The 25,007-nt window shown below is 60.3% G+C and overlaps 1 protein-coding gene across 3 annotated transcripts; it reads left to right on the top strand.

Annotated features, from left to right (window-relative positions):
• Positions 1-947: 947 nt before the first annotated feature.
• Positions 948-22,541, top strand: D2HGDH (D-2-hydroxyglutarate dehydrogenase). 3 transcript variants are annotated; one of them, XM_059051793.2, is made up of 10 exons: positions 948-1,012; positions 2,185-2,552; positions 7,422-7,479; positions 8,697-8,836; positions 9,595-9,788; positions 10,913-11,081; positions 13,006-13,149; positions 14,450-14,592; positions 15,917-16,082; positions 21,359-22,541. In XM_059051793.2, the coding sequence occupies exons 2-10, from the start codon at positions 2,195-2,197 to the stop codon at positions 21,616-21,618; spliced, it is 1,632 nt and encodes a 543-aa protein (XP_058907776.1). In that variant the 5' UTR covers positions 948-1,012; positions 2,185-2,194; the 3' UTR covers positions 21,619-22,541. The 3 variants fall into 3 exon arrangements, with proteins under 3 accessions (XP_058907776.1, XP_058907777.1, XP_066883506.1); XM_059051794.2 differs by having other exon boundaries at positions 958-1,016; XM_067027405.1 differs by lacking the exon at positions 948-1,012 and adding an exon at positions 1,074-1,575.
• The last annotated feature ends 2,466 nt before the right edge of the window (positions 22,542-25,007 follow it).

The raw sequence follows: 25,007 nt of genomic DNA on the forward strand, positions 1-25,007 counted from the left end.
ATTTAATTGAGGGTATTCCAGGGCTGAAAAAGCAAAAAGGGAGCACTGAGGTAACAGTAATTGGAGGAAGCAGCTGCCATCCCTAAGTCGGGAGGTCGGGGTGCGGGGGGAACAGGGTAGGGGGAGGAAGTTGGAGTCTGGATTTGGCTGCTTGGAGGAGGGGCGCTGATTAGGATTCAGAGCTCGGAGGAGGGCCGGGCCCCACGGCCACTTAGAGCAGGTGTTACTTGGGTGGCCCTGGGCCTCAGGAGCCCCGGGGGGCACCCCTGAGGGAACGTGATGCGGCTGGGAACTGGCACCCGTGCTGCTGGGGTGAGGAACATCCATCAGGCCGGAAGCTTCCCCCCTCCCTTTGTCCCCCTTGGGTGGGTGCACTGGAGCTGCAGACGGCAGCCCAGCACCAGGCAGGTGCAAACCTGGAGGGACCGGAGGAGGCAGCAGGCTGGAGAGGCTTCTTCCCTCCTGGTGTGGTTCAGGCCTTCCTGCAGCCGGGTCACCAACCCAGCCCAGCTCCTCTGAGGGCCCCTCACTAAAGAATGCTTGGGCAGGCAGCTTCTGGAGCTCCTCGGGTTCGGCCTGCCTGCAGTGCGTACGTGGCCTGCAGAGATGTCTGCCCTTCTGCCAGAGTGGGGCCAGGGCGTCCCTGGGGCAGAGGAGGGGGGTGAGCCAGAGTCCCCTGGGGACCGCCCGTAGGACGAAGGAGTGAGCAGTTACGCTCTCACCCGGGGCCAGTCCTCGTGGAAGGGGTGGGAGGGTGCGCTGGGACCCCCGCTAGCCGGTGCCAACGCGGGTCAAGGCCAGCTGTGCCCACGTGGAAGCTGGATCAAGCTGCGCACCAGGGTGCAGGGGGCTGGAGGCATCAGGGGCGGGGCCCGGGGGCGGGGGCGGGAGCTGGAGGCCTCCGGCGCAGGCGCAGTCCCGCCCGTCCCGCCCGTCCCGCCCGTCCCGCCCGTCTCGCCCGTCCCGCCCACTCTGGCTGTGGCGGCGCGAGGCCTGCGGCGGGGACGCGGACGTGAGTGCGTGCGCGCGGCCGCCCGGGGTCCGGGCTGAGGGGCTGCAGGGCTGCGGGGCGCGGGTCCGGGGCGGCGGGCGCGCGCAATCGCGGCGCGGCGGGCGCCCGCGGGGTCCTTGGGCCCGACCGCCCGGGCTGGTCCCGTCATGTGATCGCGCAGGCCGCGCGCTCCGGGCCCTCCGGGCCCTCCGGAAGGGCCGGGGTGCCTCTGCGACCCCGGGTGCGCCGGGGCCACCGCGATTAGCCTTTGCTTCCCAGCCGGGGCGGCCCCTCCTGGCTCCTGGTGGTCACCTGTGGGCTGGCCCGACGGCCGTGGCCCCAAGCTCCTGGTCCCAGTAGGGGGTCCCAGCTAGTTCCTTTCCTGAGCTCGCCCACCTGTACTGCGTACCCCCCTAACGGTGAGGGTCACCGTCCGTGGTTCATTTAATCCTCACCCCCACCGGTGAGGCACATGCTGCATCAAGGCACAGAGAGGCTCGTTCGTTTCCTCACGGTCACACAGCGGGTGTGAACCCACGCGAGAACGCTGCCCCCGGTGCCGACTCGGGTTGTCTGAGCACCAGGTGAGGTAGAAGTATCCAGAAAACGGGTGCTCCACCCCTCCCCCCTCCCCGGGGGGCTGCAGGGCTGCGTGGAGTTTGTGCAAATCCCGGCTCTCCCACCGTGGGCAGCCAGAGGAGCTTCCCCCCGCCCCCACTTTCTTTGATTCCGTGGTTTTTAAACTTGTAACATATCCACGAAACATAAGATTTATCATATTAACCATTTTTAAGTGTACGCTTCAGTGGTATCTGTCACTTTCCTTTTAGCACCTTAACTCCTGGTTTGCTCTGAAGGAAGGGGGGTGAAAGGGAGATAGGGTTGTTGCAGGTGTTAAAAGCTGACACCCAGGGGTGGCCTCAGCCAAGGGTGTACATCTCATTGACATAATTATCAGGAGGTGACTCCACACTGGGTCAGGGTGAAGGTCTCGTGTCCCTTGTCCCCCCACCCCCGCCGCCCACATCTCTTGGGTGGTCCGATCTCACTCCACCACCACCACCGTCGAAACTGTTGTCTGTTTCTGGACCTTTCCCGGCCTGGGCCCTGCCGAGGTCTCCCCCCAGCAGGTGCTTCCCTTTCTGTTGCTTCGTAGTATTCCAGAGTTCCAGGTCCAGTCACTTGCTTTTCAGGGCAGGAGCGATGATGTCCCGTCTGGCGCCCAGGTGGCCTGCGTGGCTCTTCTGGTGGCGGGCGGCCTGCGCTCAGGGAGTCTCCGCACAGCAGAGGATATGGGCAGGGGTGTCCAGGATCCCTGGGCCGGGCGGCCCTTGGGGGGCCACGGGCACCAGCCCCCTCGTTCGAAGAGGCAGCTTCTCGGCACCCTCCTGTGCTCCCGAGGTGATGCTGACCCGGGAGCGCTACTCCGTGCGGCGGCTGCCCTTCTCTGTGGTGTCTGAGGACGACCTGGCCGCCCTGGAGCGCATCGTCCCTGGCAGGGTCGTCACAGACCCAGAGGAGCTGGAGGCTCCCAATGTGGACTGGCTGAGGACGGTCCGAGGTGAGTAAGGGTCTGTTCACGCTTCATGCTTGGGGGGCGGGTGGGCTTGAGAAACAGCATGAGACAAGGTGAGGCCGGTGAGGAGCTCTGGGTGGAGGCGCATGACGCTTTTCTTATGCCGCGTCTACACATTAAAAGACGAAACAGCGCCTCCCCCGCCCCCTCCCCCCCCAGATGCTCCGAGGTGTGTGTGTGTGTTAACTACCGCTCACTTCCTCTCAGCGCCTGCATTAGTCTCCCGGGGCCACCTGTGTAACAAAGAACCACAAACCACGCTCAGAACATCGCATTTATCCTCTCCGTTCTCAAGGCCAGAGTCTGAGATCCAGGCGTGGGCAGGGCTCCCTCCAGGGGAGGGCCCTTCTGCCTCTTCCAGCTCTCGGGGGCTCCAGGTGACCTCGGCTCGTGACAGCATCAGTCCAGTCTCTGCCTCTGTCCTCACATGGCCTCTCCCCTGTGTCCCCTCTCCGTTCTCCTGTGAGGATGCCTGTCCTTGGATTGAGGTCCCACCCTAATCAGGATGATCTCATCTCAAAGATCCTTAACTTAATTACACCTGTAAAGACGCTTTATCCAAATAAGGTCACACTCGCGGGTTCTGAGGGGTGGGAGGTGGACGCATCTTTTGGGAGGCCTGTTCTCCCCAGTGCAGCTCTGTCTCCTCCACTGTACCAGCGGTTCTCCTCCTGGACCCAGCACATGCTCTTGATAACAGAGATTTCCTAATACCCTTGTTCTCTTCTGAAATGATTTCAGAGATAACGTGACCTACTTCCTTAGTTACAGAAGCCAACATGATGTTCTTGCTACAATATTAAGGAGAGCTAGAAGACAAGCAATTTACAACATGGGGACATATGTAAACCTGTAATTCCAGGACACGCTGGGCGGCCAGGTCCTCAGGCTGGGCCTGGATCCAGCACTCTCGGGACTGAAAAAGAGTAGTGGAGGGTTTGCTGTGCTGTTGAGTCGGACACCCTGAGGGCTGTGTTCCCGGCGGGAAAACCTCCGAGTGAGGTTCCAAAGCACAGTGCAGAGTCTTGAGCGAGTGGAACTGGGGCGGAGGCGCAGATAACAGGGCGGCCCTGCCCCTGTGGGAGGCCCGAGACATTGGACAGCCTTCGGCTCTGTTTCTCTGCTGGGGCGCCCTCGAGTGGAAGGGCGTCCAGCCCCGCCCTGCCCACGGGGCGGCACTGCCCCCGCTGAGAGGCCCCGCCCAGCAGGCGGTGATCCTGGAGGCTGTAGAGGGTGATGCCCACCCCAGCTCAGCCAGGCCGGTCACCGTCCCGCCTTGGTGCTGCTGTCTGGGCGGACGGACCTCAGTACCCAGTCCCATGCAGGGTGCCCCACCGGCTCGTCCCCGAGGCCCGCGTGCCCCTGCTCCGGGGTGCCCCGAGCAGGCGGGGGCTGCAGTCTCCTGGGGGCGCTTCTCCTTGTCAGCCGCCCTCCTGGGGGCCGGGCAGTGGGCAGCCTGCCCTGCATGCCCGTGTGGAGGACCCCCTCCGGGCCTCCTGTCTCCCTGAGTTCGGGGGGCCACACTGGGCCTGCTCAGCTCTGAGTCCAAGGGCTCAGGGCCCAGCGGCTGCTCAGTGCGTGTCTGTTGGGGGACTTGGTGAATTTTTGTCAAAATACCCCTTTATGTGGCTTTCTTTTGGAGAGAAAGCCTGTCTAAATTTTTGATCATTTTAATCTCAGAGTTATGTGGAAAATGTAAGCTAGCAAAAGCTGATTAGGGTCTTTAAATTTTCTTAAAAAGTGAGATTTTATTTGAATGGGAAACTTTTTGAATATTTCTTCCTTCAAAACTTAGACCACTCGCTCATGGGTGAACCCCACAAACTTTGTGCCTGCACCGAGTGAAAGGCTGGGGCCCTGGCTGTGCAGATGGACAGGAGGCTGACCTGGGGGTGGCACAGCAGGAGCAGGGGGTGGGCTGCGCTCCACGTGGCCGTGGGTGCCCTGGAGCCCCCCCAGCACAGGCCGTTTTCTCTGACCTGGGAAAGCCTCTGGAAGGGCGTTCCTAGAGCAGGAACAGCCAGCCAAAGCCTCAGAGCAGGGCTGCACTGGGCACCTTGGAGGAGCCATGAGACCTGAGACCGCATGAGCGGTGGAGTGGATGGAGCAGGGAGGTCGGGGAGGGGCGGTTCAGCGAGGCCTCGAGGGCCCCGTGCGTCCTGAGCTTTCCTGCAAGCTGATGGGGAGTGCGGCCGGAGGGCCACAGCGGAGGGGGCCTGTGCTGTGACCGGCCGCGGTGGGTGCGCGTGCGAGCGGCCGGGTGCCTGGGCGGGCGGCTGACCGCTGAGGGACGAACGGTTGGCTCTGGGTGTGCCTGGAGGGGAGGTTGGCTGACGGTTGGACGAGGGTGTGAGGGAAAGACGGCAGGCATGCAGGGATGTTTGGCCTGAACAGTAGCAAAAACTGGACCCGTCTGCCGAGTTGATGAGGAAGGTGACCGGAAGGGTGGATCTGTGCGGGGAGAACCAGGAGTTTGGGTCTGGACGCGCTCACGCGGCCACTCGAGCGGGCCCGTCGGGCCGTGGAGCGAGCTAGTCTGAGGCCTAGGGCGGGGCAACACGGGCCTTCCGAGGAGGCTGATGACCGCTGTGGTCAGTGGAGGGGCGAGGGGCCAGCCAAAGGGGTGGAGCACCAGGGCCCGCGAAGAAACGCAGGAGGCGGGGTCGTGGGGTCAGAGGCGGCCGCAGGGACAGGAGGAGGCGGGACACGTGGGTGTCCTTGGGGACACGTGGGAGGCTCTCTGTGGCGTGAAGGGATGCATGCACCCCTGGTCCTGGGGTGTGAGGGGCCAAAGAGGGGCAGAGAAATGGGTGGGGCATGCAGGGCTCGGGTGTCAAGAGAAGGGACTTTCCGTCTTTAGTTCTAGGATGAGAGCGCCGTCTCGGCAGGTTTGCGGTGTCATGGGGATGACCAGGTGGAGAGGGAAACATGGACGACACAGGGACACGAGGGACGTCCTCAAGGAAGCGTCGGGGGGCCACAGTCCCGTGGGCGGTGCAGATGCTGGGGCAGGGGGCAGCTTGTTCTGCGGGCCACTGGACGCCAGGAGGCCAGGTCTGAGTCCTGCTGTTGACGGTCTCCACGGCCTGGCCAGCAGGCTCCTGCGGAGGGCGGGCAGGAGGTCCTGGGCCTCAGCTCTGCCCTGTCGTGTGCAAGGAGCCCCGACGTACGACGTACGCAGGGGGCGGCAGCCGGGCATGCTGTGCCGACCCTGAGGTCGGTGGGCACTGACATCCCCGGGACTCGGGTGGGAGACTGAGAACCAGGGGCGCCGCCAGGTTCGTGTGCGTAAGGAGGGCGCCTGGACGAGGCCCCGGGGGAGGAGGGCGCCTCTGGCACCCCAAGCCCGGAGGCGTCCTGAGGGAGGGAGAGGGGTCAGTGCCCTAGGGCTGCAGGGGAAGCAGAGACCAGAGGCAGGAGTCTCGGCAGCAGCCGCCGGAGCAGCTGCGCCAGGGCACCCTGGCACTCAGGAGGCAAGGAGAGCGGATGGCCTCCTGGGGGCGAGGCACCTGGAGACGCTGGGTTGCTGCTGGCCGGTGGTGGGCGGGGTGCTGAGCAAGCCTGGATCCAGGGCGGTTCACCTGCAGGGACGCCCCCAGAGCACTGAGGGTGTTGAGAGGGCCGAAGGCCGCAGCGGGGTGGTGTCCTGAGCCTGTACAGCCGGCCTTTCCGCCTGTCCCCTCGCTGGCCTGCGTGTCCTGGCCTGGCCGGGCTGGACGTTCCTTCCCTCCAGTCCTGGGCGGTTCCCCCGAGTTGCCTCTGATGATTCTCAGCTCTGTGCTCCGTCCTCTTTGTAGGCTCCCCTTATTAACACGTTGGACCGTTTTCTTTTCCTTTCCCCCGTGAGAAAGTAAACTGCGCAGGGGCGGGGGAACCCGTGTGTTTTTATTCTCTGGGCCCGTCACAGGGCACAGAGGCTGGGTGATCAGCTGTTGCTGAGAAAGTGTGCGAGTGAAACCGACAGGAGCCTCGGGGGTGGCCAGTGTCCCTGGGCTGTGCTGTCCTAAAGGATCTGGATGTCAAACAGCCAGCTGCCTGGGCAGACACGGTTCATCTGATGAAAAGCAAGTGAGAAATGGCTCTCAGAATAAAAAAGGGTAAGGTAGCAACCACAGCCCGGTCTCAGAGCTCCATGAAATCGCTGGCCAACAGGAACACCTGCTAGACGCCCCTCTGTCCTCCTGCAGCCTCTTAGCTACTTAAAGTACTGATACTTCCCACAAAATTGAAAGGGTGGAAAGAGACTTGATTGTCTTGGAGGCAGTGGTCAGGAATGCCGACAGATGAGGCCACGGCTGGACATCAAATAAATCGTGACAGCAAAGAATTGTAACCAATGAACAACCTAAGAACCCCTGAGCCCGCGCTGCTGTGATCAAATAGCCAAGGACACAAATACATGAGAGGGAAGGGGAGGCCCCTTCTTACAGCAGAAGGTTGACTTGAATCCGGGCGGATGGATGGATTTGGAAACATCACCTCTGGTACCTGTCCTGCGAACAGCTTCAAGTGAGGATCAGCGCACGCTGAAGTTCACGGGCGACCGTTTGCGGGGCGACAGGGTATTGACGGAGGCTCAAGGGTCTCTGCATGAGACACGTACTAATTACAAGGGAAACGCAGTAACTTTCAGTGGGGAAGCTGGGCAGACGCCCCTACCCTGGGCCCTGCCACCCTGCCTCCCAGGGCCCAGCTCAGGACCACAGACCACCAGCCCCTGGCCCTCCACCTCCTCCCGCTAGAGACCGGCCGCTCCTGCCGTCGGGTTTTGGTCCTTGAGGTTCGTGGGCCAGCTCCGCTGGGAGGTGGGATGCGCCCCCGCCGCGGGGTGACCGCGAGGCTTCTGTCTTGCAGGCTCCAGCAAGGTGCTTCTGAGGCCCCGGACGTCCCAGGAGGTGGCGCACATCCTCAGGTACACGCCCTGCCCGCTCTCGCTCCTGTGTCGCTCACCAGTGGTTTCCTCACAGGCACAGGACACAGAACAGGCAGACCCTGTGAAGTGGGCAGTGACTGGGGCCGGGGAGGTGGCGGGGGCAGTGCCAGCCTGAGCAGGGCTGAGCCCGGGATCTTGGACCCTTGGGGTACCAGGTTGGCCTCCGATGGGGAGCGGCTGCAGACTTGAAGCGCAGGGCAGGGAAGGAGACAGACCTTTTCTTGAGAAATGTGTGCTGGGATGTTTTATATCGATACACTCTCGTGTTTATTATAGAAAAATTGGAAAATGTACAAAACCATAAAGAAAAAAATGCAAAAGCAACCAGTAATTTCCCCTCCATAAGAAAACCACCGATGACATTTTGGTGTGTTAGCTCAGCATCTTTCTTGCGCGGGTGAGGGTTTTTAAATGTTACCACATCGTATCTACAGTGTCAGAGTCTTTTTTCCCTTCAATTCAGCAATATCTGTGCCCATTTCTTGTTGCTAGTTATTCTTCCACGCCACTTTCATTGCATGGAAGGTGTGCGCCCTGTGAGTGCTTTGTCCCCACGGTGGCACGTTGAGGTGTGTCCAGTGCTTCAGAATAGCTGGCAGGTGGGCGGGCGCCCCGGCCTTCTCTGTCGGAGCCACGGCTGGAGGCTGGCCGCACAGCAGGCGGCTTTTGGACGCACGTGGGCAGCCTCCCTCTCGGGGCAGGTGCCCTGCTGCCCAAGTCCTGGCCCATCGGGGCGCTCGTCGCTTCAGGTCTTGGCGCAGTGGGAACCTGGTTGGGGACGAGGTGCTACTGATGAGTCTGAAGTAGGTTTGGAGGGCGGTGGGCAAGGGAGGGGCATGCGGCGAGGGGACGTGGGGCGTGGAGGTGGGAGGGAGCCCCGAGTGCCTGGGGGCTGCGGTTCTTTAGGTGAACGGGGAGGGCTGCGGCTGTTGCTCGGACTGTCTGTTCTTGGAGGAGTGGCATCTGAGGGCAGCTGGGGCCGCAGCCGTGATCTGGGAAGATGCCGGCCGCCAGCTCCCTGGGTGCCTGTGTGATGGACGTTTGTCCTCTCAGACTCCCGTTGTGCGTGGGGGCCGAGGAGGCACCCCCTCGAGGCTGTGGCAGGAGGGCCTTGGGGTCTCACGGCCCCGAGAGGGTCCCCCTGGGCTGGTGGTGTGGGAAAGGGGCCCTGACGCTGGTCCTGTGCATGTCCCCAGGTACTGTCACGAGAGGAACCTGGCCGTGAGCCCACAGGGGGGCAACACGGGCATGGTGGGGGGCAGTACCCCCGTCTTTGATGAGATCATCGTGTCCACCGCCCTCATGAACCAGATCGTCAGCTTCCACAACGTGTCCGGTAAGGCCACCTGCCCGTCAGGACCTTCCCTCTCAGCCGCGGGGCTGGGCCGTGGGGGACCCGGGCCCGGGGGGGTCCCAGAGGCCACCACCGCTCCACCCGAGCTGGGCCCCCAGGTGCGTCTGCAGGGGGCTTGTTATTTAGTTGGTTACTGGGGTGACTCACCCCTTGGGCTTGAGCTCTTCCTGCAGCCCCTTCGGATTGACATTTCCCGGCCGTGCCGGCCCTTCCCAGGGCATGCAAGGCGTCTAAGGGGCTCCGTGCTCATGAAGCTCGGGGCTCAGCAACGGCGAGTTGGTGCCTCTCGGGCCGGACATCCGGGTGGATCGTGCTGTCTGACGGGGGTACCTGGACACCAGGTGGTGTCGAGCAGCACCCTGGCCTCCACCCACTCGATGCCAGCAGCACCTCCAACCCAGATCGCCTCCAGAATTGTCACGTGTCCCCAGGGGCAGAATCACCCCCACAGTTGAGGGCCACAGCCTTGTAGCAGCCCTGTGTTTACGGATCCCTTGCATCAGCGTGTGTGTGGGTGTGTGTGGTGTATGTGAGGTTTTTTTCCTCCATTTTGCCTCACTGTTTTTTTTCTTTTCTCGTGAAGGCATCTTCTGGGGAGGGACGGGGGACATGCCCCTTTTCCTCCTCGCGGGGGTTCCGGGCGGATGCCCCTTCCGGGGGTTATCGCCTGCAGGGCCCCCCTGCGTGGTCTGGCTGGTCCTGAGCTGAGAGTTCCCGTGGGCGCTCTGGTTGCTTGGCAGGGGTGCTGGTCTGCCAGGCGGGCTGTGTCCTGGAGGCACTGAGCCGGTACGTGGAGGAGCGGGGCTTTGTCATGCCGCTGGACCTCGGGGCGAAGGGCAGCTGCCACATCGGGGGGAACGTGGCGACCAATGCCGGCGGCCTGCGGTTTCTGCGATACGGCTCGCTGCGAGGGACGGTCCTGGGCCTGGAAGTGGTGAGCTGGGGACGCTGTCGCGGCTCAGCGCTGGCCCTGCCTCCAGGGACACCTGGGCGGGCTCGCTGTGGTCCCCAGGTCGGTCCAGGGTGGCTGACTTTCCCAGTGGTCAGCACGCGAGGTCTCTGGGTGAGAGCCCCGGTCAGGTCCACCCTTGCTCCCTGCAGACCCCAGGGTGGTGCAGGCCCAGCATGGGGGCTGCCCTCTTGGGCCCCGGGTGGCGCAGGTGCATGAGGCCACCTCGGGGATGGGACCTCGTCCCAGCCTGGAGATCCAGGTTCCCACTGTACCAGCCCCGGTCTCCTCTTGGTCCCACCAGGGCCCCGGGGCTCACACGTAGCACCCCGCTTTCTGGCTTCCCATGAGGCGATGGCGTGTCCGCTGCCCTCCTGTCCCTGTGAGGAGCTGCCGTGGGAGGCTCGAGCAGGCTCCTGGACCAGCAGCATTCCGCCTGCCAGCTTCCTGGCGACTCTCAGGAGCCCCGTGGCGCCACTATCACCACCCCTAGGGCTGTTGAGTCTGCGAAGCACACCTCAGGGCTTTCTTAAGCAAGGGCCCTCTGTTTACTCAAGGAGGGAACGACTTCCATCTGCCAAGTCACGAGGTGCCCGTAGCTTTGTCCTCTGGACACAGGTTATTTTTTATTGTAACTCACTTTCTCATTTTCACAAGCTGTTTCACTAAGCTCCGGACTAAATGAACCAAGCAAGACTCAGGACAGGCTTACAGAGCATGACTGGGGCCTGTGGATGAGGAGTGCAGGGCGGGGGCCTGATGCACTGCCATTCTCGGCCCTATTCCACTCCGGGTGCACCCTCCTGCACCCCAGGTGTGCCCTGCTTTGGGCCAGCTTCCCTTGAGAACTGGGCCCTGAGCTTTCTGATCGTGGTAGTGGTGGGGGAATCGTCACTGCATCCGGGAAAGAGAAGCCCCTCTTTCACCCTGTTGGGGTGACTTCAGGCCTGGTGCCACCCTAGGGACCCCTGTGTTCCTGGACCAAAGTGGGGCGGGGGACTGATGACTGGCTCAGCTCTCTCCGGGTGCCCTGGGCTGGGTCGGCCTCCCCAGGGCGTCTCTTGGGGCCGTGGGCTGATGCAGGAGTGCCCGTCTCTGCTCCCTCCCAGGTGCTGGCCGACGGCACCATCCTTGACTGCCTTACGTCCCTGCGGAAGGACAACACGGGCTATGACCTGAAGCAGCTCTTCATCGGGTCGGAGGGCACCCTGGGTGTCATCACCGCCGTGTCCATCTTGTGTCCGCCCAAGCCCAGTGCTGTGAACGTGGCTTTCCTCGGTAGGTGCCCTCTGTCTGCCTCTGGAGCGGGTTCTCAGGCTGCGCTGCCGTGTGCGGTCCCTCCTGTTTCTCCGGGCTTCTCGCTGTTTCCAAAGGCTCTGGGACCTGGCCTTGTTGGTATCCGCAGTGGGGTTTGGGCAGAGCACACACTCTATTCTGTAACAAAACTGGGGCCTCTCACGTTTCATCCATCCAGCGTTTGTTATTCAGGCAGCATATGCAGTAAGATTCACAGGGAAATGACGTGGTTTGGCACAAGATCAAGGGCGTGAGTCTGTTCATCACAGGGTTGAGGGGGCAGTAATTAGTCCCCTCTGTAAGCCAGCCGCTCGCCTCCCCTGCTTGGACCACCTGTCTCTGCGAACGCGTTGGGACGTTTCCCTCGCCGGCCGTGCCCGTTCTCTGCTTCCCTTCACAGCTTGGAAAACGGGCTCGCGTCTGCTTTGTTCCCAACCCTCCATCACCTGTTTGCATCTCCTTTCCCGCTGTCGTTCAGCTGCGTTAGGTTAACTGCAGCCTCCGCTCCTCTGCTGGTCCAGAGGCCCATCTCTGGGAGGTCCCCGCGGCGGGATCCAGGGCCCCCCTGTGGCTCCCACCACGCACGGGGTCTTGTCTTGAGTCCATCAGTCTCTGATCTCTGGTAGCCCTTACTGTTATTTTCCATGTGTGCCATTTTCTTCATCCCCTGCGTCAGGCCTTCCTCCAGAGGCCACGTGCCTTGTGAACGTGTCCTCCGTCATTTCCTGTCGTGGACGTCTGCTGCTGTGAGCTCTCGCTTTGAGTCAAAACCCTCTCCATTTCACCCCATTCTTGGAAGGCACTCCGCGAGCACAGGCTGGCATCTGTGCCCTTTCGTCCTGTTGAGGGCGTCACTCCGCGTGGCTCCGTGGCTGTTGGTGATGTCAGCCAGCCGTCCCCTGCAGCTCTGAGGGACTCTCTCTCTCTTTCTTTGGCCGATTTAAAGATTTTCTCTTTACCTTTGGCGTTTTGTGGGTCTCGGTGTATTGTGTGTGAGAGTACGCTTCTTTTTCTCTCCGAGTTTCCTGAACTTCTTAAACCCATGGCTTGGTTCTCCCACTTACGTAAGTTTCCTGCCACCGCCCCTCGTCAGCGGTTGCCCCGTTTGCCTCCCCCTTCAGGACTGCGATTAGATGCACGATAGAGCCTATCAATCTGTCCACCCTCCCTGTGTCTTACCTGCACCCGAGTTTCTATCCTGTCTCACTCTGTGATGTGTTCTGGAAGGTTTCTTCTGATCTGTTCCAGTTCACTAACGCTCCCTGCGGCTGGGGTTCATATATCGCCAAACCTGCCACGTCCAGCCCTGCGTCCGGCTGGGGGGCCTGCACGTGTTCCTTGGGCCTCAGCCCCTGAGCTTCACTCGCGGGATCTTCTCTCCGGACCCTCCTCCCTGACCTCCACACGACCTCTCAGTACCTTCCCATCCCTGCCCGGAAAGGCCAGGTGTGCCCACCCCTCCCCGCCTGCTGACATATCCACGTCCCCTCTCTGCCTTGGGCCGCTTGGTGGTCAGCTCCAGGCACCGGGTCACCACGGAGAGCTCGGCGGTCAGTAAATGTGCCTTGAACGACTTGCTGGGCCCTGGGTGTCGTCAGAGATGCACAGCTAAGCCGTTTTCTGGGGCGGCCCATTGCTGGCCCTGTGTTTGTGGACTTTCCAAGTGGCTTTCCTGAGCGTCGGGGCTCTCAGGCAGCCTTTTCTCTTCCTCTTCGATGCCTGTGACCTACGATGTGGTGGCTGACCCGGGTGGCTTGTCCCGCTCCGCGAGGCTGCCCAGCTCAGCAGCGCCGTTGCCAGGAGACGGGTTGGTTTTGCTGCTTGAAAGGCGTCTCAGGTGGGCCCGTAGGTAAGGCCCTGCCTCTGCATGACCAGTTCGCCTGTCCTTTTTCCATGTCTGTTGCAGGCTGTCCTGGCTTTGCTGAGGTTTTGCAGACCTTCTGCACCTGCAGGGGCATGCTGGGCGAGATCCTGTCCGCATTCGAGTTCATGGACGCCGAGTGCATGAAGCTGGTCGGGCTCCACCTCCGTCTCGCCTGTCCAGTGCAAGGTACTGTCCCCGCCTGCTGGCAGCGCCCACCGCCCCTATTGTGCCGTTTGATGTGTGGACTGATCAGAGCCTCCGTCCCGTCCGTGAAGTAGGAGATGGCAGGGAGCGTCGCCACGGTTCCCACCTCCCCGTAGTTGTTGAGAGCAGAATTCTCCCTGAAATTCGTTTCACGTATGCCCCCGGAGTTCAGTCGAATGCTGTCGGTCGTGCCGTAGCCCTGGGGTCTTTGGAACAGCCAGACTCACAGTCAGGGGCGCCCTCCCAGCTCCTGCACCGGGAGAGGTGTCATCCCATGAAGTGCTGGCCCTCGGAGCTCAGCCAGCTCATTCCGATTTAGCCAGTGAGCTCGTCGTGCCCAGGTCTTTAGTCCGCACTCTGTGTAAAGCTAAGTCCGTGCAGCTTGGTACACCTTGGTATTTTCACTTCTGGAATCGACCCGGAAGAAATGATCGTTGTCTTACCCCAGGCTGCCCTCACAGAACACTACAGCCTTAAAAAAGGAAATTTATTTCCCCCAGTTCTGCAGGCTGCAAGTCCAAGACCAGGATTCCATCGGGGTTGGGTTCTGGTGAAGGTCCTCACAGGCGTCTTCTGTGTGTGTGTGAGAGAGACCTCTGGAGTCTCTCCCTCTTCCCGTGAGGGCACCAGTCCTGAAAGATCAGGGCCCCACTCTTAGGACCTCGTTTAACCTGAATTACCTCCCTAAAGGCCTGATTTCCAAATACAGTCACATAAGGGGTGGATTAGGGCTTCACCATGGGAATTTGGAGTGGGCGGTTACACAGTTCAGTCCATAATAGTCATAAGTGTGGAAAGAACTTTATGCTTTAAATTTTTACTGAATTATTTGTTTTTGTGTAAAATAGGAAACCACCTGTCCAGGGTAGAGAAATAAGACATGTACAACCATTGGAAAGATGGAGGGTCCCTGGGGGCGGGGATCGAAGGGTCCCTGGAGGGACAGAAGGTCCCCGGATGGTTGGAGGGCCCCCGGGGTGTTGTTGGCCTTTGCAAAGCGCTGGGCCTCCCCTTTAGCCTACAGTTCGGTAAGAGGAGCCCCTGGGGCGCCCCCGCCCTATCCAGGCACCAAAAGTACAGCTTTGTGGCGTCTCCAGGGGGCATGGTTTCTCTTACAGTGAAAGACCTATTTTTAAACTGTCTGAAATTCAGCCTGAGTAGCCAGCAGCTGCTCTGCGGGCAACATGGGCGCCGTCAGGGGTACTAGAGCTGCGGCTGGCCTAGACCTGTCCCGGCTCTCGGCACACCGCCTTCCCCTCCGCTTTCCCTGTGTCCCCTCCAGAAAGTCCGTTCTACGTCCTCATCGAGACCTCGGGGTCCGGGGCGGGGCACGATGCAGAGAAGCTGAGCGGCTTCCTGGAGCAGGTGCTGGGCTCGGGGCTGGCGACCGACGGGACCCTGGCCACCGATCAGCGGAGGATCCAGGTGTGTGAAGGCCGCGGCCCTCGTCCTCCCCATGACGCCTGAAGTTAGGCTGTGGGTTGTGGCTTAGCGTGAGCAGGTGTCCCCAACTGGGCCATCGGTCTGGGCTGGGTGCCCCATCCCTGGGGGGGTGCCACCTGCCTCGGTGCCCCCTCTGGTCCTGCCCTGTCTGGGCTGCTGGCTCCACAGCCCCGTTCTCAAACGTCGGTGCCAGGGGCCCAGCCGGGTGACACAGGAGGGGGCTGGGCCAGCATCCTTCCTGGGAGGGTGAGGGATCAGGAGGACGTCCCTGAAGGGGCATTTGAGCACAGACGGATGCGGGGTGGGGAGTGAGTTACCTGTGCAGGTGCACAAAGGCCCCGAGGGGCCGGTGCCTGCCGTGTTCCAGACAGAACTTTCTGGAGAGGGTGGGATTGGAGCGCAGTGAGAGGGGGTGGGCAGACAAGGGGGCAGCAGGTCTTGTGGCTGCACCAGGACGTGATGGAGGTGAGTGGGGCTCGAGGAGCCTGTGGGCACGGGACGGGCGGGACCGGCCAGCTCAGGCCGGCTGTGCAGGGATGTGGCTGGACTCCGGGTGTGCGAGGGGGTCAGGCCAGAGGAGCTGCTGCTGATCAGTGTGCGGGCGCCGGTGCCGGTGACCCTCTGCTGTAAAAGTCTGTGAGAGAGCTGGGGAGATCCGGACACTGACTGGACGTTCCGTGGTGGCGAGGAATTATTGTTACTTTTTCAGGGGTGATCATTGCGCTGGGGGTATGTTAAAAAAGCAAGAGAAAGGAGTTTTTGCCTTGCCGAGGAGGCTGGTTTGCCGGGAGGTTTCCTGACATGGGGAGTGGGGGGTGGAGGCGGGGCAGGGATGAGGCCCAGGTGGGAGGGGTGTTCCGAGGCCCTCTGTTCTCTGACGCAACAGGGAAGTCGTTCTCGCGAAGGGAGGCGTGAGCGCGATGAGGCCGCCCTGCCTCTCTGCTGCCTCAGTCCCTCCCACCCCCGTGTCCCCCAGCCCAGGCCCGGGATGTGCCCCCTGTCTGCCACGCTCCTCCCGTGCCTGCCCTGCCCCCGCCCTCGCCTGGGCCCCTGTCATGGGGGTCACAGGATCTGTTCCGACTGTCCCGAGAGGGACCCTGGGTGCCTGGGTCTCGGGGGCCAGCCTGTGGCCTCATTCGGGGCCCTTGTCCCATATGGACTCTGGGACAGAAGCCACACACCCGTCACGAGGCAGAACGTTTCTGTCACCCGGAGGGTCTCCTCGCGACCCCGCGGTCACCCCGCAGCAGCGCGGCATCGCTGCCCTGCCCGCCACAGGTGACCGTGCCCGTCCCGCCACTTCCAGATGCTGTGGGCCCTGAGGGAGAGGATCACCGAGGCCCTGAGCCGGGACGGCTACGTGTACAAGTACGACCTCTCGCTGCCCCTGGATAGGCTCTACGACCTCGTGAGCGACCTGCGGGCCCGCCTCGGCCTGCACGCCAAGCACGTGGTGGGCTACGGCCACCTGGGTGAGCGTGGCCTGCGCTGCGGGTGGGGACCCAGGGCCGGGAAGGGGAAGGACGGCGTCCTCGCCACGCGGTCTCTGGGGCCGTCTCGGAGGCAGAGTGCGGGGTCCGGGCTTGGCTGGGGCAGTGGGAGGTGGGCCCTGGACACGGGGGTCTCGGGGTTTGATGAAGGGGCCCCACCCCTCCCTCCTCAGATGGAAGGATCCTAAAAGCAGTTCAGATAATTATTTTTTGCAGAAAAGTCACGCAAAATGAAAGGAACTGTTTCATTCCCCTTCATTCTCGGCAGCCTTTGGAACTGGGCGTCTCAGAGCCCCGTCCACAGGGCAGGTGTGCTGGGGCGGGCCCCACTGGGGCCTCCATCCGCATCTTCAGGGTGGGATTCAGCAGTGCCTCCTGGGATTGTGAGGGTTTGAAGAGGTGCGGTGAGGGGCACACGGTGGAGGGCTGGCCCTGGCCCAGCATGCCTCTGAACGCTCGAGTGGAGGGATTCCACTTTCAAGAATTGAGGAGGGGGCTTCCCTGGTGGCGTAGTGGTTGAGAGTCCGCCTGCTGATGCAGGGGATACGGGTTTGTGCCCCGGTCCGGGAAGATCCCACATGCCGCAGAGCGTCTGGGCCCGTGAGCCATGGCCACTGAGCCTGCACGTCCGGAGCCTGTGCTCCGCAACGGGAGAGGCCGCAGCAGTGAGAGGCCCGCGTACCACAAAAAAAAAAAAAAAAAAAAAAAAAAGAATTGAGGAGGAACATTGGATTTGTCAAATACTTTTTCTGGGTCTGCCCAGGGGCCCAGTGCTGGTTTTCCTTTGACCAGCCAACAAGGCTCATCACTCCAGACCTCTGAGGGCAAGTGGGTCTGTGTCCCAGGTAAGCCCAGCGTGGCCATGATCCTTTTTGTGTCTTGTTTGATCCCGTTTACTTATCCCATGTAGGGCTTTCTCCATCCTGTCCTGTAAGGCTTCCTTCTTCTGTCCAGGCTGGATGTTGGCCTCAAAGTCCTAAAACGATTTGGGGGTCGTCTCTGGCAGTGTCTGTCGGGTTGGAATTACCTTCTCCCTGAATGTTTGGTAGAACTTGTAAATGAGGGTATTTGGGCCTGAAGGTTTTTGTGGGTATTTTTTGCGGGGGTGGGATTGACTACAGAGAAATTTCTTTAACAACTAGAGGGCTCTCCTAGCTTTCCTTTACTTCAGAATTGGTTGTGGTAATTGTTTTCTGGGCATCAGTCCATTTCTTCTAAGCCTTCGAGTATATTGGCATTACCTTGTTCATATTATTCCTTTTTTATCCTTTGTGCCGTGTCCAGCCTTTGGGGAGGGGGGGCTATTTAACTGCTGATTTGGTTTGTTTCTTGTCTCTGTCGACTGAAGAAAAATGCACAACCTAAACGTTGTGAGTTAAGTTTTATTCGGGGACCATACTGAGGACATAGGTTGGGAGGCAGCCTGTCAGATAGCTCGGGGGGACAGCTTCAAAGAGGCAAAGGAGGAACCAGGATATAGAGGAGTTTTTGTAGTCGAATATCAAAATGTTACTGCTAATCACGAAAACCAGACCGCTGAAGTTAATGATTTTAGTGCTTTTCTTTTCTTCCTTTTTTTTAACATTTATTTATTTATTTTATTTTTTATTTTTTGGCTACGTTGGGTCTTCATTGCTGCGTGTAGGCTTTCTCTAGTTGCGGGGCATGGGCTCTAGGTGTGCAGGCTTCAGTAGCTGTGACTCACGGGCTTAGTTGCTCTGCGACATGTGGGATCTTCCCGGACCAGGGCTCAAACTCTCGTGTCCCCTGCGTTGGCAGGCAGATTCTTAACTGCTGCGCCACCAGGGAAGCCCCAGGTCCCACCCTGTCTGATGGCACTTTCATTATCTTTTGGGTCTGAGGAGTTTTATAGCCATGGTTCAAGGGGGGGTGTTGCTGATGAGATTAGGGTGTGCAGCGGGGCCTGTGCTCCTTTAATCTGGCCTCAGGTGGTCTTTTCTGGAATGAAGAATGCTGACTTCTTGCATTTGTTGGGGGTTTTAGTTCTGTAAAGAGCTCAAATACATTGTTCTGTGTATCCCTTGAGGTGGAACCAGGACCCTGGCCCAAGGCTGCTCTATTGTTTTTTCACTGCTCCTCCCTCTGCGTCCCCTCCCTTCCCTGATTAGCAGCTGTTCCAATCTGCCCTTTGGAGCTCAGGGAAGGTCATGGAGGCTGAACAGAGAGGCTCCCTTGCCCGGGAGCCCCACAGGGTCCTGCTTGGTTTCAGTTAGAACTTGGGCTTATAGGGCATCTTAGCAAAGAACAGTACATCTTTGGAGATGGCACAGATGAAGAAAGAGGACAGAACTTCTAGGCAGCAAATTGTGGGAAGGTGCATAGACACATGGGGAAGCTAATGGACCTGAGGCTTGTGTAGACCGAGGCCAGAGTTGTCTCAGGTGGGTACCCTGACCTTGCTGGACTGTGGGGACACCTTTACACACTCATGTCCTGCTTTTAGGTGGACGGAGGGCAGAGAGCTTTCCTTGTGCCTGTCTCTTTTCAATTGCCTTCAGCTCAAAATAATCCTTATGCCAAAGCAGGCTGTTTTGAGGTGGCATATTTTGTAATTACATAGACTGTAATTGCTCAGTGACCTCTTCTGTTTGTCCTTCATTTCTTCTATTTCTTTCTCTCTGATTTATTACCTTCTTTTGGTTGGTGTTTTTTCTCATATCACTTGTTTCCATTTACGAACGAGGGGATTGTGCCTCTCTGTTCTTTCCGCAGCAGCCCTAGAATGTGGCCTTGTCAGGGCACTCCTACCTGACCAGGGCTGGAAGTTGATCCGTATCATGATCCCGCTCCCAAACAGTGTGGGGGTTCATTTTGTGTGTCAGCCTGGCTGGGCTGTGGTGCCCAGGTGCTTGGTCAGACACCAATCTACGTGTTGCTGTGAAGGTATTTTTAAGATGAAATCAGGGCTTCCCTGGTGGCGCAGTGGTTGAGAGTCCGCCTGCCAATGCAGGGGACACAGGTTCGCGCCCCGGTCTGGGAAGATCCCACATGCCGCGGAGTGGCTGGGCCTGTGAGCCATGGCCGCTGAGCCTGCGCGTCCGGAGCCTGTGCTCCGCAACGGGAGAGGCCACCACAGGGAGAGGCCTGCGTACCACAAATAAATAAATAATCAGTTAAAAAAAATTAAAAAAAAAAAAAGATGAAATCAACATTTAAATTGGCAGACTTTGAGTAAAGCAGATTACCCTCCGTGATGCGGGTGGGCCTAATCTAAGCAGTGAAGGCCTGAAGAGGAAGACACAGATGTCCCCCACGGGAGAGGGGCTCTCCCCACGGCCTCTGGACTCGAGCTGCAGCACCGCTTGACCCCAGGTCTCCAGCTCCTGGTCCACCCTGCAGGTTGGACTCCCACGTCCCCACAGTAGTGGGCCAGTTCCTTAAAATTGACCTCTCTTTGTCCCTCCGTCTTCCTAGCCCTCTCTGCCCACCCCACCCCCCTCTGTACACTGCGTGCATCTGCAGGTGTCCTACTGGTTCTGCTTCCCTGAGAGCCCTGATCAGTACTTGGGGCCGGGACCTTGGGACCCTGTCACTTTGATGTTACCGTCTGCTCCCGGTCACACACGGTGCTTTAGAGTATGTCCCACCGTGCCTTTCAGCCCCAGATAGCAGCAGTGCTGTTGTTACTGCTCCACGAGGTCAGTGTTGGTCTAGACTCACCCACACCTCTGGTCCTTCTTTGACCTGGGGTCACAGCCCTGCCTTTAGAATTGCCTCTAGTGTGGGAAAGTAGGTGACAGCATGTCTCGGATTTTATTTACCTGAAAATGTATGAATTTTGTTTTTCAGTGGGTTTTTTTTCCAATGGATTTGGAAATTCTCTGTGGACAGTTCTGTTCTCCGCAGAGTGGGGACATCATTCCGCCGTCCTGACTTCTGTTGCTGCAAAGTTAGCTGCCAGCGAGTGTGGCTCCATTGAAAGGAGTCCATTTTTTTCCCATTTGTTCCTTTTAAGATCTTTCCCTTTTCCTCGGGGTTCCTTGGCTTCCCTCTGCTTGGTTTAGGTGAGCGTCGGCATGCCCTGCTGGGGGCTGGTGGGCTTGGCTTTTAGAAGTTGCTCCCCTGTTGTCTCTGCAAATACTGTCTCTCCCCACCCGCCCCTTCTTTCTAGAGCTTCAGTCGAGGGCTCACGATGTCGCCACACGTTTGTCTCTCTTCCCTGTTGTCCGTAGCTCTGAGCCTCTGTGCGCTTGATGCGCTTGATTTGTTTTCCATTCAATTCATCTCTTTGCTGGTTGACATTTCAGTGACCATATTTTTCATTTCTAGAAGCTCAGCCTGGGTATTTGAAAGCTTTCCCTGGTCAGTGTCTTGTACTTTTTTCTCTCATTTCTTTAAACACGTGAAACATTTATTTTCCGTTTCTGGAAATCACCAGGTCGCAGGTCCTTGCAGGTCTCGGTCATCATGGTTTCTTTTCTGTGTGTTTGCAATTTGGGGCTCATGTATCTTAGGCTTGTATCTGTGGGAATTATTTGAGGCCGAGTGGGGTGATTTGCCTGTGCAGGAGCTGGGGAGGGTGGGAGTGGGGCTGGGTCCCAGCCCGCAGCCAGGCGTGGCCTTGGGGCCACCGGGACCCTGTGAACTGTGCTGCAAGCCCGTGCAGGCTGGCTGCTGGTGTGGATAGCTGAGTGTCAGTGGAGGTAAGCTCCTCTCGCCACAGTGTTTCCCTTGGGAAAGACCCTTGTTTTTGGAGCCTTCGCCCTGAGGGTGTCAGTCAGTGGGTTTCAGTCACACATCCACTTTTGGTGGGAGAGCGACCCTGGTTTGCTCCCTACATTTGACAAATGTGCATGGAGGGAGGGGCTCTAAGCAGCCCCAGGTCACAGGGTCAGCGGCCCCTGGGTCCCCTGGTCCGAGACCTCCGGGGCCCCAGGGACCCAGGTCTGTGGCGGCGGCGGCGGCGGTCCAGCCTGGGGCTCTCGCAGGTCGGTCGGGTTCATCCCTCTCAGTCTGGCGCCCTCGGGGAGGGATTGGGGGGTAGGCTGTGCGGGTGGAGATGGGGGGCTGGGGAGAACTTGGAGAGAAACGCATGTGAAGCCAAGGGAGCTGCAGCCCCCAGAGGAGGGGAGTGGCCACCAGCAGGTCAGTGGCCAGTGACGTGAAGGGCTGGAAGCCGGCTGTGAGGGCAGAGGCAGGTGGGGCCCGCACTACCCCGGGCGGCCTCCAGGCAGGGCAGGGGCAGGGCCGGGGCTCTCGGGAAAGGGGGGCCCAGCCTGACCTGCGCGTCCCTCCAGGGGACGGCAACCTGCACCTCAACGTTACGGCAGAGGCCTTCAGCCCGTCGCTGCTGGGCACCCTGGAGCCCTATGTGTACGAGTGGACAGCCAGGCAGCAGGGCAGCGTCAGTGCCGAGCACGGCCTGGGCTTCAAGAAGAAGGACGTCCTTGGCTACAGCAAGCCACCCGAGGCCCTGCAGCTCATGCAGCAGCTCAAGGCCCTCCTGGACCCCAAGGGCATCCTGAACCCCTACAAGACGCTGCCCACCCGCACCTGACGCCCACCGTGGTCAGCGGGAGACTTGGGAGGGGGCCTCAATCCTTGGCTTTGTCTGTGGGGCGCGCCCGCAGGGCTGGCGTGGGCTCACAGGGCCTCCGTCTGAGGGAGCCAGTGGCAGGCGGGGTGACCGGCCCCCTGGTTGGCGGTGGGGAGCCAGCCCTGTGGAGCCTGGGACACGTGGCTCTCGGCAGGATTCCTCCGGGTGCTCTGCTGGTTCTTTTGGGTTGGCCGAGTGGAGAGGGCTGCCCCGTCCTCTCTCCATCCTCGTGGCAGGCACTCCGTCCCTTTGCAGGTCCTGGACAGGCCAGGTGGGTGAGCAGTTCTGCCCAATCAGAATAGACCAGGTCGCCCCTGCTTTGCCTGTGGCCCCTGGGATCCCACCTTGTGGGGTGCAGCTCTTCGGGGGGCACGGATGGTCCCTCCGCTGGCCCCCCCACGCAGTGTGAGCCTCCGAGGTGCCCCGGGCAGAGGTGGTGAGCTCCACGTGGGCAGCAGAGCACCGTGAGGTGGGTCCACGCGGAGCTCTGACCAACAGAGCCTGGGCCATTGGGCACTCTACAGATGACTTTTAGTCACATTTGAGCCAGAGTGACAGGAATGCCCCCCACCGTGGAAGGTGTCATTTCCCCCGTTTTCCAGAAGGCCCATGAGTTGGCAAGACCGTTGTCGGAAGACAGGCATCGGCTTCTTGCACTTGGTGGTTTGCTGTGATGTGTCTTTTGGGTTCTGCTTTGACCATGAAGGTCAGCAGTGCCGGGTGAGAAGCCCCGCCCGGCACAAGCATCTTCAGTCACCCCGACCGGGTCCTCCCCATTGACCTTGGTCCCTGGGGCAGCTGCTCGGGCTGTGGAGACAGTCTGGGAGGCGGGACACGTTTTCTGTTTCCGGTTGCCGTGAACTTCCAGTAAAAGTGAGAATTAATCACGGTACTCTCCTTCCTTCTGTTCTTAGAAAACTGACCTCATAAAAGCCCAGGTGAAGTCCCCGTGTACCTTGTTCCTCAAGCACCCGAACGTCGGTGACCCGGGGCCTGGCCGTCTGTGTGTGGGGGCAGGGCACCCCTGTCCCCGTCCCCCCTCCCCATGCCACGTCCTCCGTCCCTGTCCCCCACTGTGTGACATCGGGCCCCTGAGGCGTGGTCTCACGTGGGTAACGTGCAGTGAGGGGCTTTGTGACACACAGAGACCTCCTATAAAAAGTTTTAGGACTAAGCAAGTTTATTTTGGAGAATTAAAATAATGCATGGATTATTAGAGGGCTTAAAACTTTGAGGCATTTCCTGTTAGAGTAGGGGTGGGGCTTTGAGAAGGTGGCCTTGTGACTGGGGGTGGAGGGAGCAAGTGGCAGGGGGACCTCTCCATGCCCTTGAAGGATAAGCTGGCTCCCCAAATGTCAAAAAGTGAAGTGGCATCCCCTGGCCCTGCGGTTTACTCCTGGGGCTCGCCCCTCAGGATCCACACGCACACGTGTGCACACACCTGCACACAAATGGCACACGTGCACGCGTGCACATGCCGGCGTGTCCCTGGGCCATGCACGGAGCACTGTCTGCAGGTGGTGTCAGTCAGTGGCTGCATCGCTGGCCATGTGTCTGTTGGGAAGGAGGCGGGTGTGTGCCTCTGTGGCCCCTGGACAGAGGGACGGCCGGAGGAGGGGATGGAGGGTGCAGCTCACCTCCTGCTTCTGAGAAAGGCCGTCGACTCTTGGAAGCCGGTTCAAACAGAACCTTCCTGCGTGTCAGGACCACAGCTGGGTCTCATTCTGGGCTCCTGGAGGCCAGGTTGGGTGGGGAGGAGACGTCACTTTCTATATTTTGGGGATACTTTGCCTTGGTTTTTTTTTTTTTTTTTTTTGCCAAGTGCACATACTCTCTCATAAAACGTGAACAAACCAGGCACAAACTGATTCAGAGGTCCCGTGGCTGCTGCTGGGCTGGATGGGTGAGGCCGGGCATGGGCTGCATCCACGGCCCCCTCCCCTGTAACCTAGGAGAGGGGCAGCCCCAGCAGAGCCTGCTCCGAAGGGGACACAAGCCCCTGCCCCTGCTGACGCGGCTGGCCTGGGTCCACCTGCCCGGCCAGGGTCCTCTGGCTGCAGATGGGACACACCCTGGGGGAGGTGGGTGTTCTTCTGGGGGTGACTTGGCCCCAGCGTGATTTCAGGGCCCGGGCCAGGGCCCATCTCCAGCCCCCATGCCGGCCCAGCGGGGCGGGCGTGTCGGGACACGCGTGACTGCCTCCAACTGACCCTTCCTGCTCTCTGCCAGGATTTAAAATGCAGGTCCTCTCTGCACCCATTTTCGGCTGCCTGTGGCCTCGCCTGGTTCCACTTGCCTGGGGGGTCCTGCAGTGGGTCCCTCCAGCCTCGCTGGCCCCATGGCTGGCTCTGTCTCCTCTTCTGTCATCCCCGGCTGGGCATTCAGCACAATGGAGCTCCCTAGAGCCCTGATGGCTCGCCTGTCTGTCCTCCATCCTTCCAAGGTCAGCAGATGGCCCGTGGTGCTCAGCTTCTGACCCTCTGGAAGCCAGGTTTGAGGCTGGCATTTTCCCAGTTGTTTCTGGGACGGAGCCGGGGCTGCCCTGCCCAGCGCCCTGGGTGGAGGAGGTGGCAGTGGCGGGTCACAGAAGGCAGGCACACACCAGGCATTTCCTGCCGGTGACGAGGCCTGGGGTGCGGCGCCACGGGCCAGGGGCCTTGTTTCAGGACCCACAGCGGCTGGGGTGGGATGTGCCGTTTTCTCTGCCCCCCCTTGACCAGCGATGGTTCCCTTCTGCCGCTGAGGCTCCCCGTCCACTGGTCTTTGTGCTGTCTTGGTGGATGGTGTCTTGGAATCAGTGAAACAACGCGTCCTGCAGAGGGAATGTGGGAAGGAGTCCTGCCAGCCGGACCCCGCTTATGTGATGGTAAAACGTGGGCTCCCCAAGGACAAGGAGGTCTTGGGTTTTCACACGTCCAGAAAAACCCGCTGGAACAGCAGGAAGACCCGAGGAAACCCCGTCGCATCCAGCAGGTCACTCTCAGAAGCTGCGGGGACACGGGCCGTGTGGACCACACTGCAGAGCCCGGGTGTGGGCTGTGCCTGCGGAGAACACATGCCCTCCCCGGGGCCGTAGGCGCAGACGGCAGGACACCCGGAGCGCGGGAGCGCGTGTCAAGTTGGGGCCTGGAGAGGCTCACCCATCCAGAGCCTTGCGGGCTCTGCTGTCACACAAAACGTCACAGGTAGAGCGAGGGAGCCAGCCAGGTGCCAACAACAGGCACCTTCGGACCAGGAGTGGACCCTGCGGCGGGGTGAGGGCGGGGAGAGACCTCCCACCTCCCGAAGCTGGTCCTCACTGGCCACTTGCCCGAGGACAGGCTCCACAAGTGCCTGCAGGTGGCGAGGGA

Source organism: Kogia breviceps, chromosome 2 (assembly GCF_026419965.1).
Source record: "Kogia breviceps isolate mKogBre1 chromosome 2, mKogBre1 haplotype 1, whole genome shotgun sequence".
NCBI classification, from domain to species: domain Eukaryota; kingdom Metazoa; phylum Chordata; class Mammalia; order Artiodactyla; family Physeteridae; genus Kogia; species Kogia breviceps.

Coding starts and splice junctions, on each gene's coding strand:
- D2HGDH (XM_059051793.2), top strand. CDS start 2,195: ATGATGTCCCGTCTGGCGCCCAGGTGGCCTGCGTGGCTCTTCTGGTGG. Junction 9,789..10,912: donor CGGTCCTGGGCCTGGAAGTG/GTGAGCTGGGGA, acceptor GCTCCCTCCCAG/GTGCTGGCCGACGGCACCAT. Junction 13,150..14,449: donor TCTCGCCTGTCCAGTGCAAG/GTACTGTCCCCG, acceptor TGTCCCCTCCAG/AAAGTCCGTTCTACGTCCTC.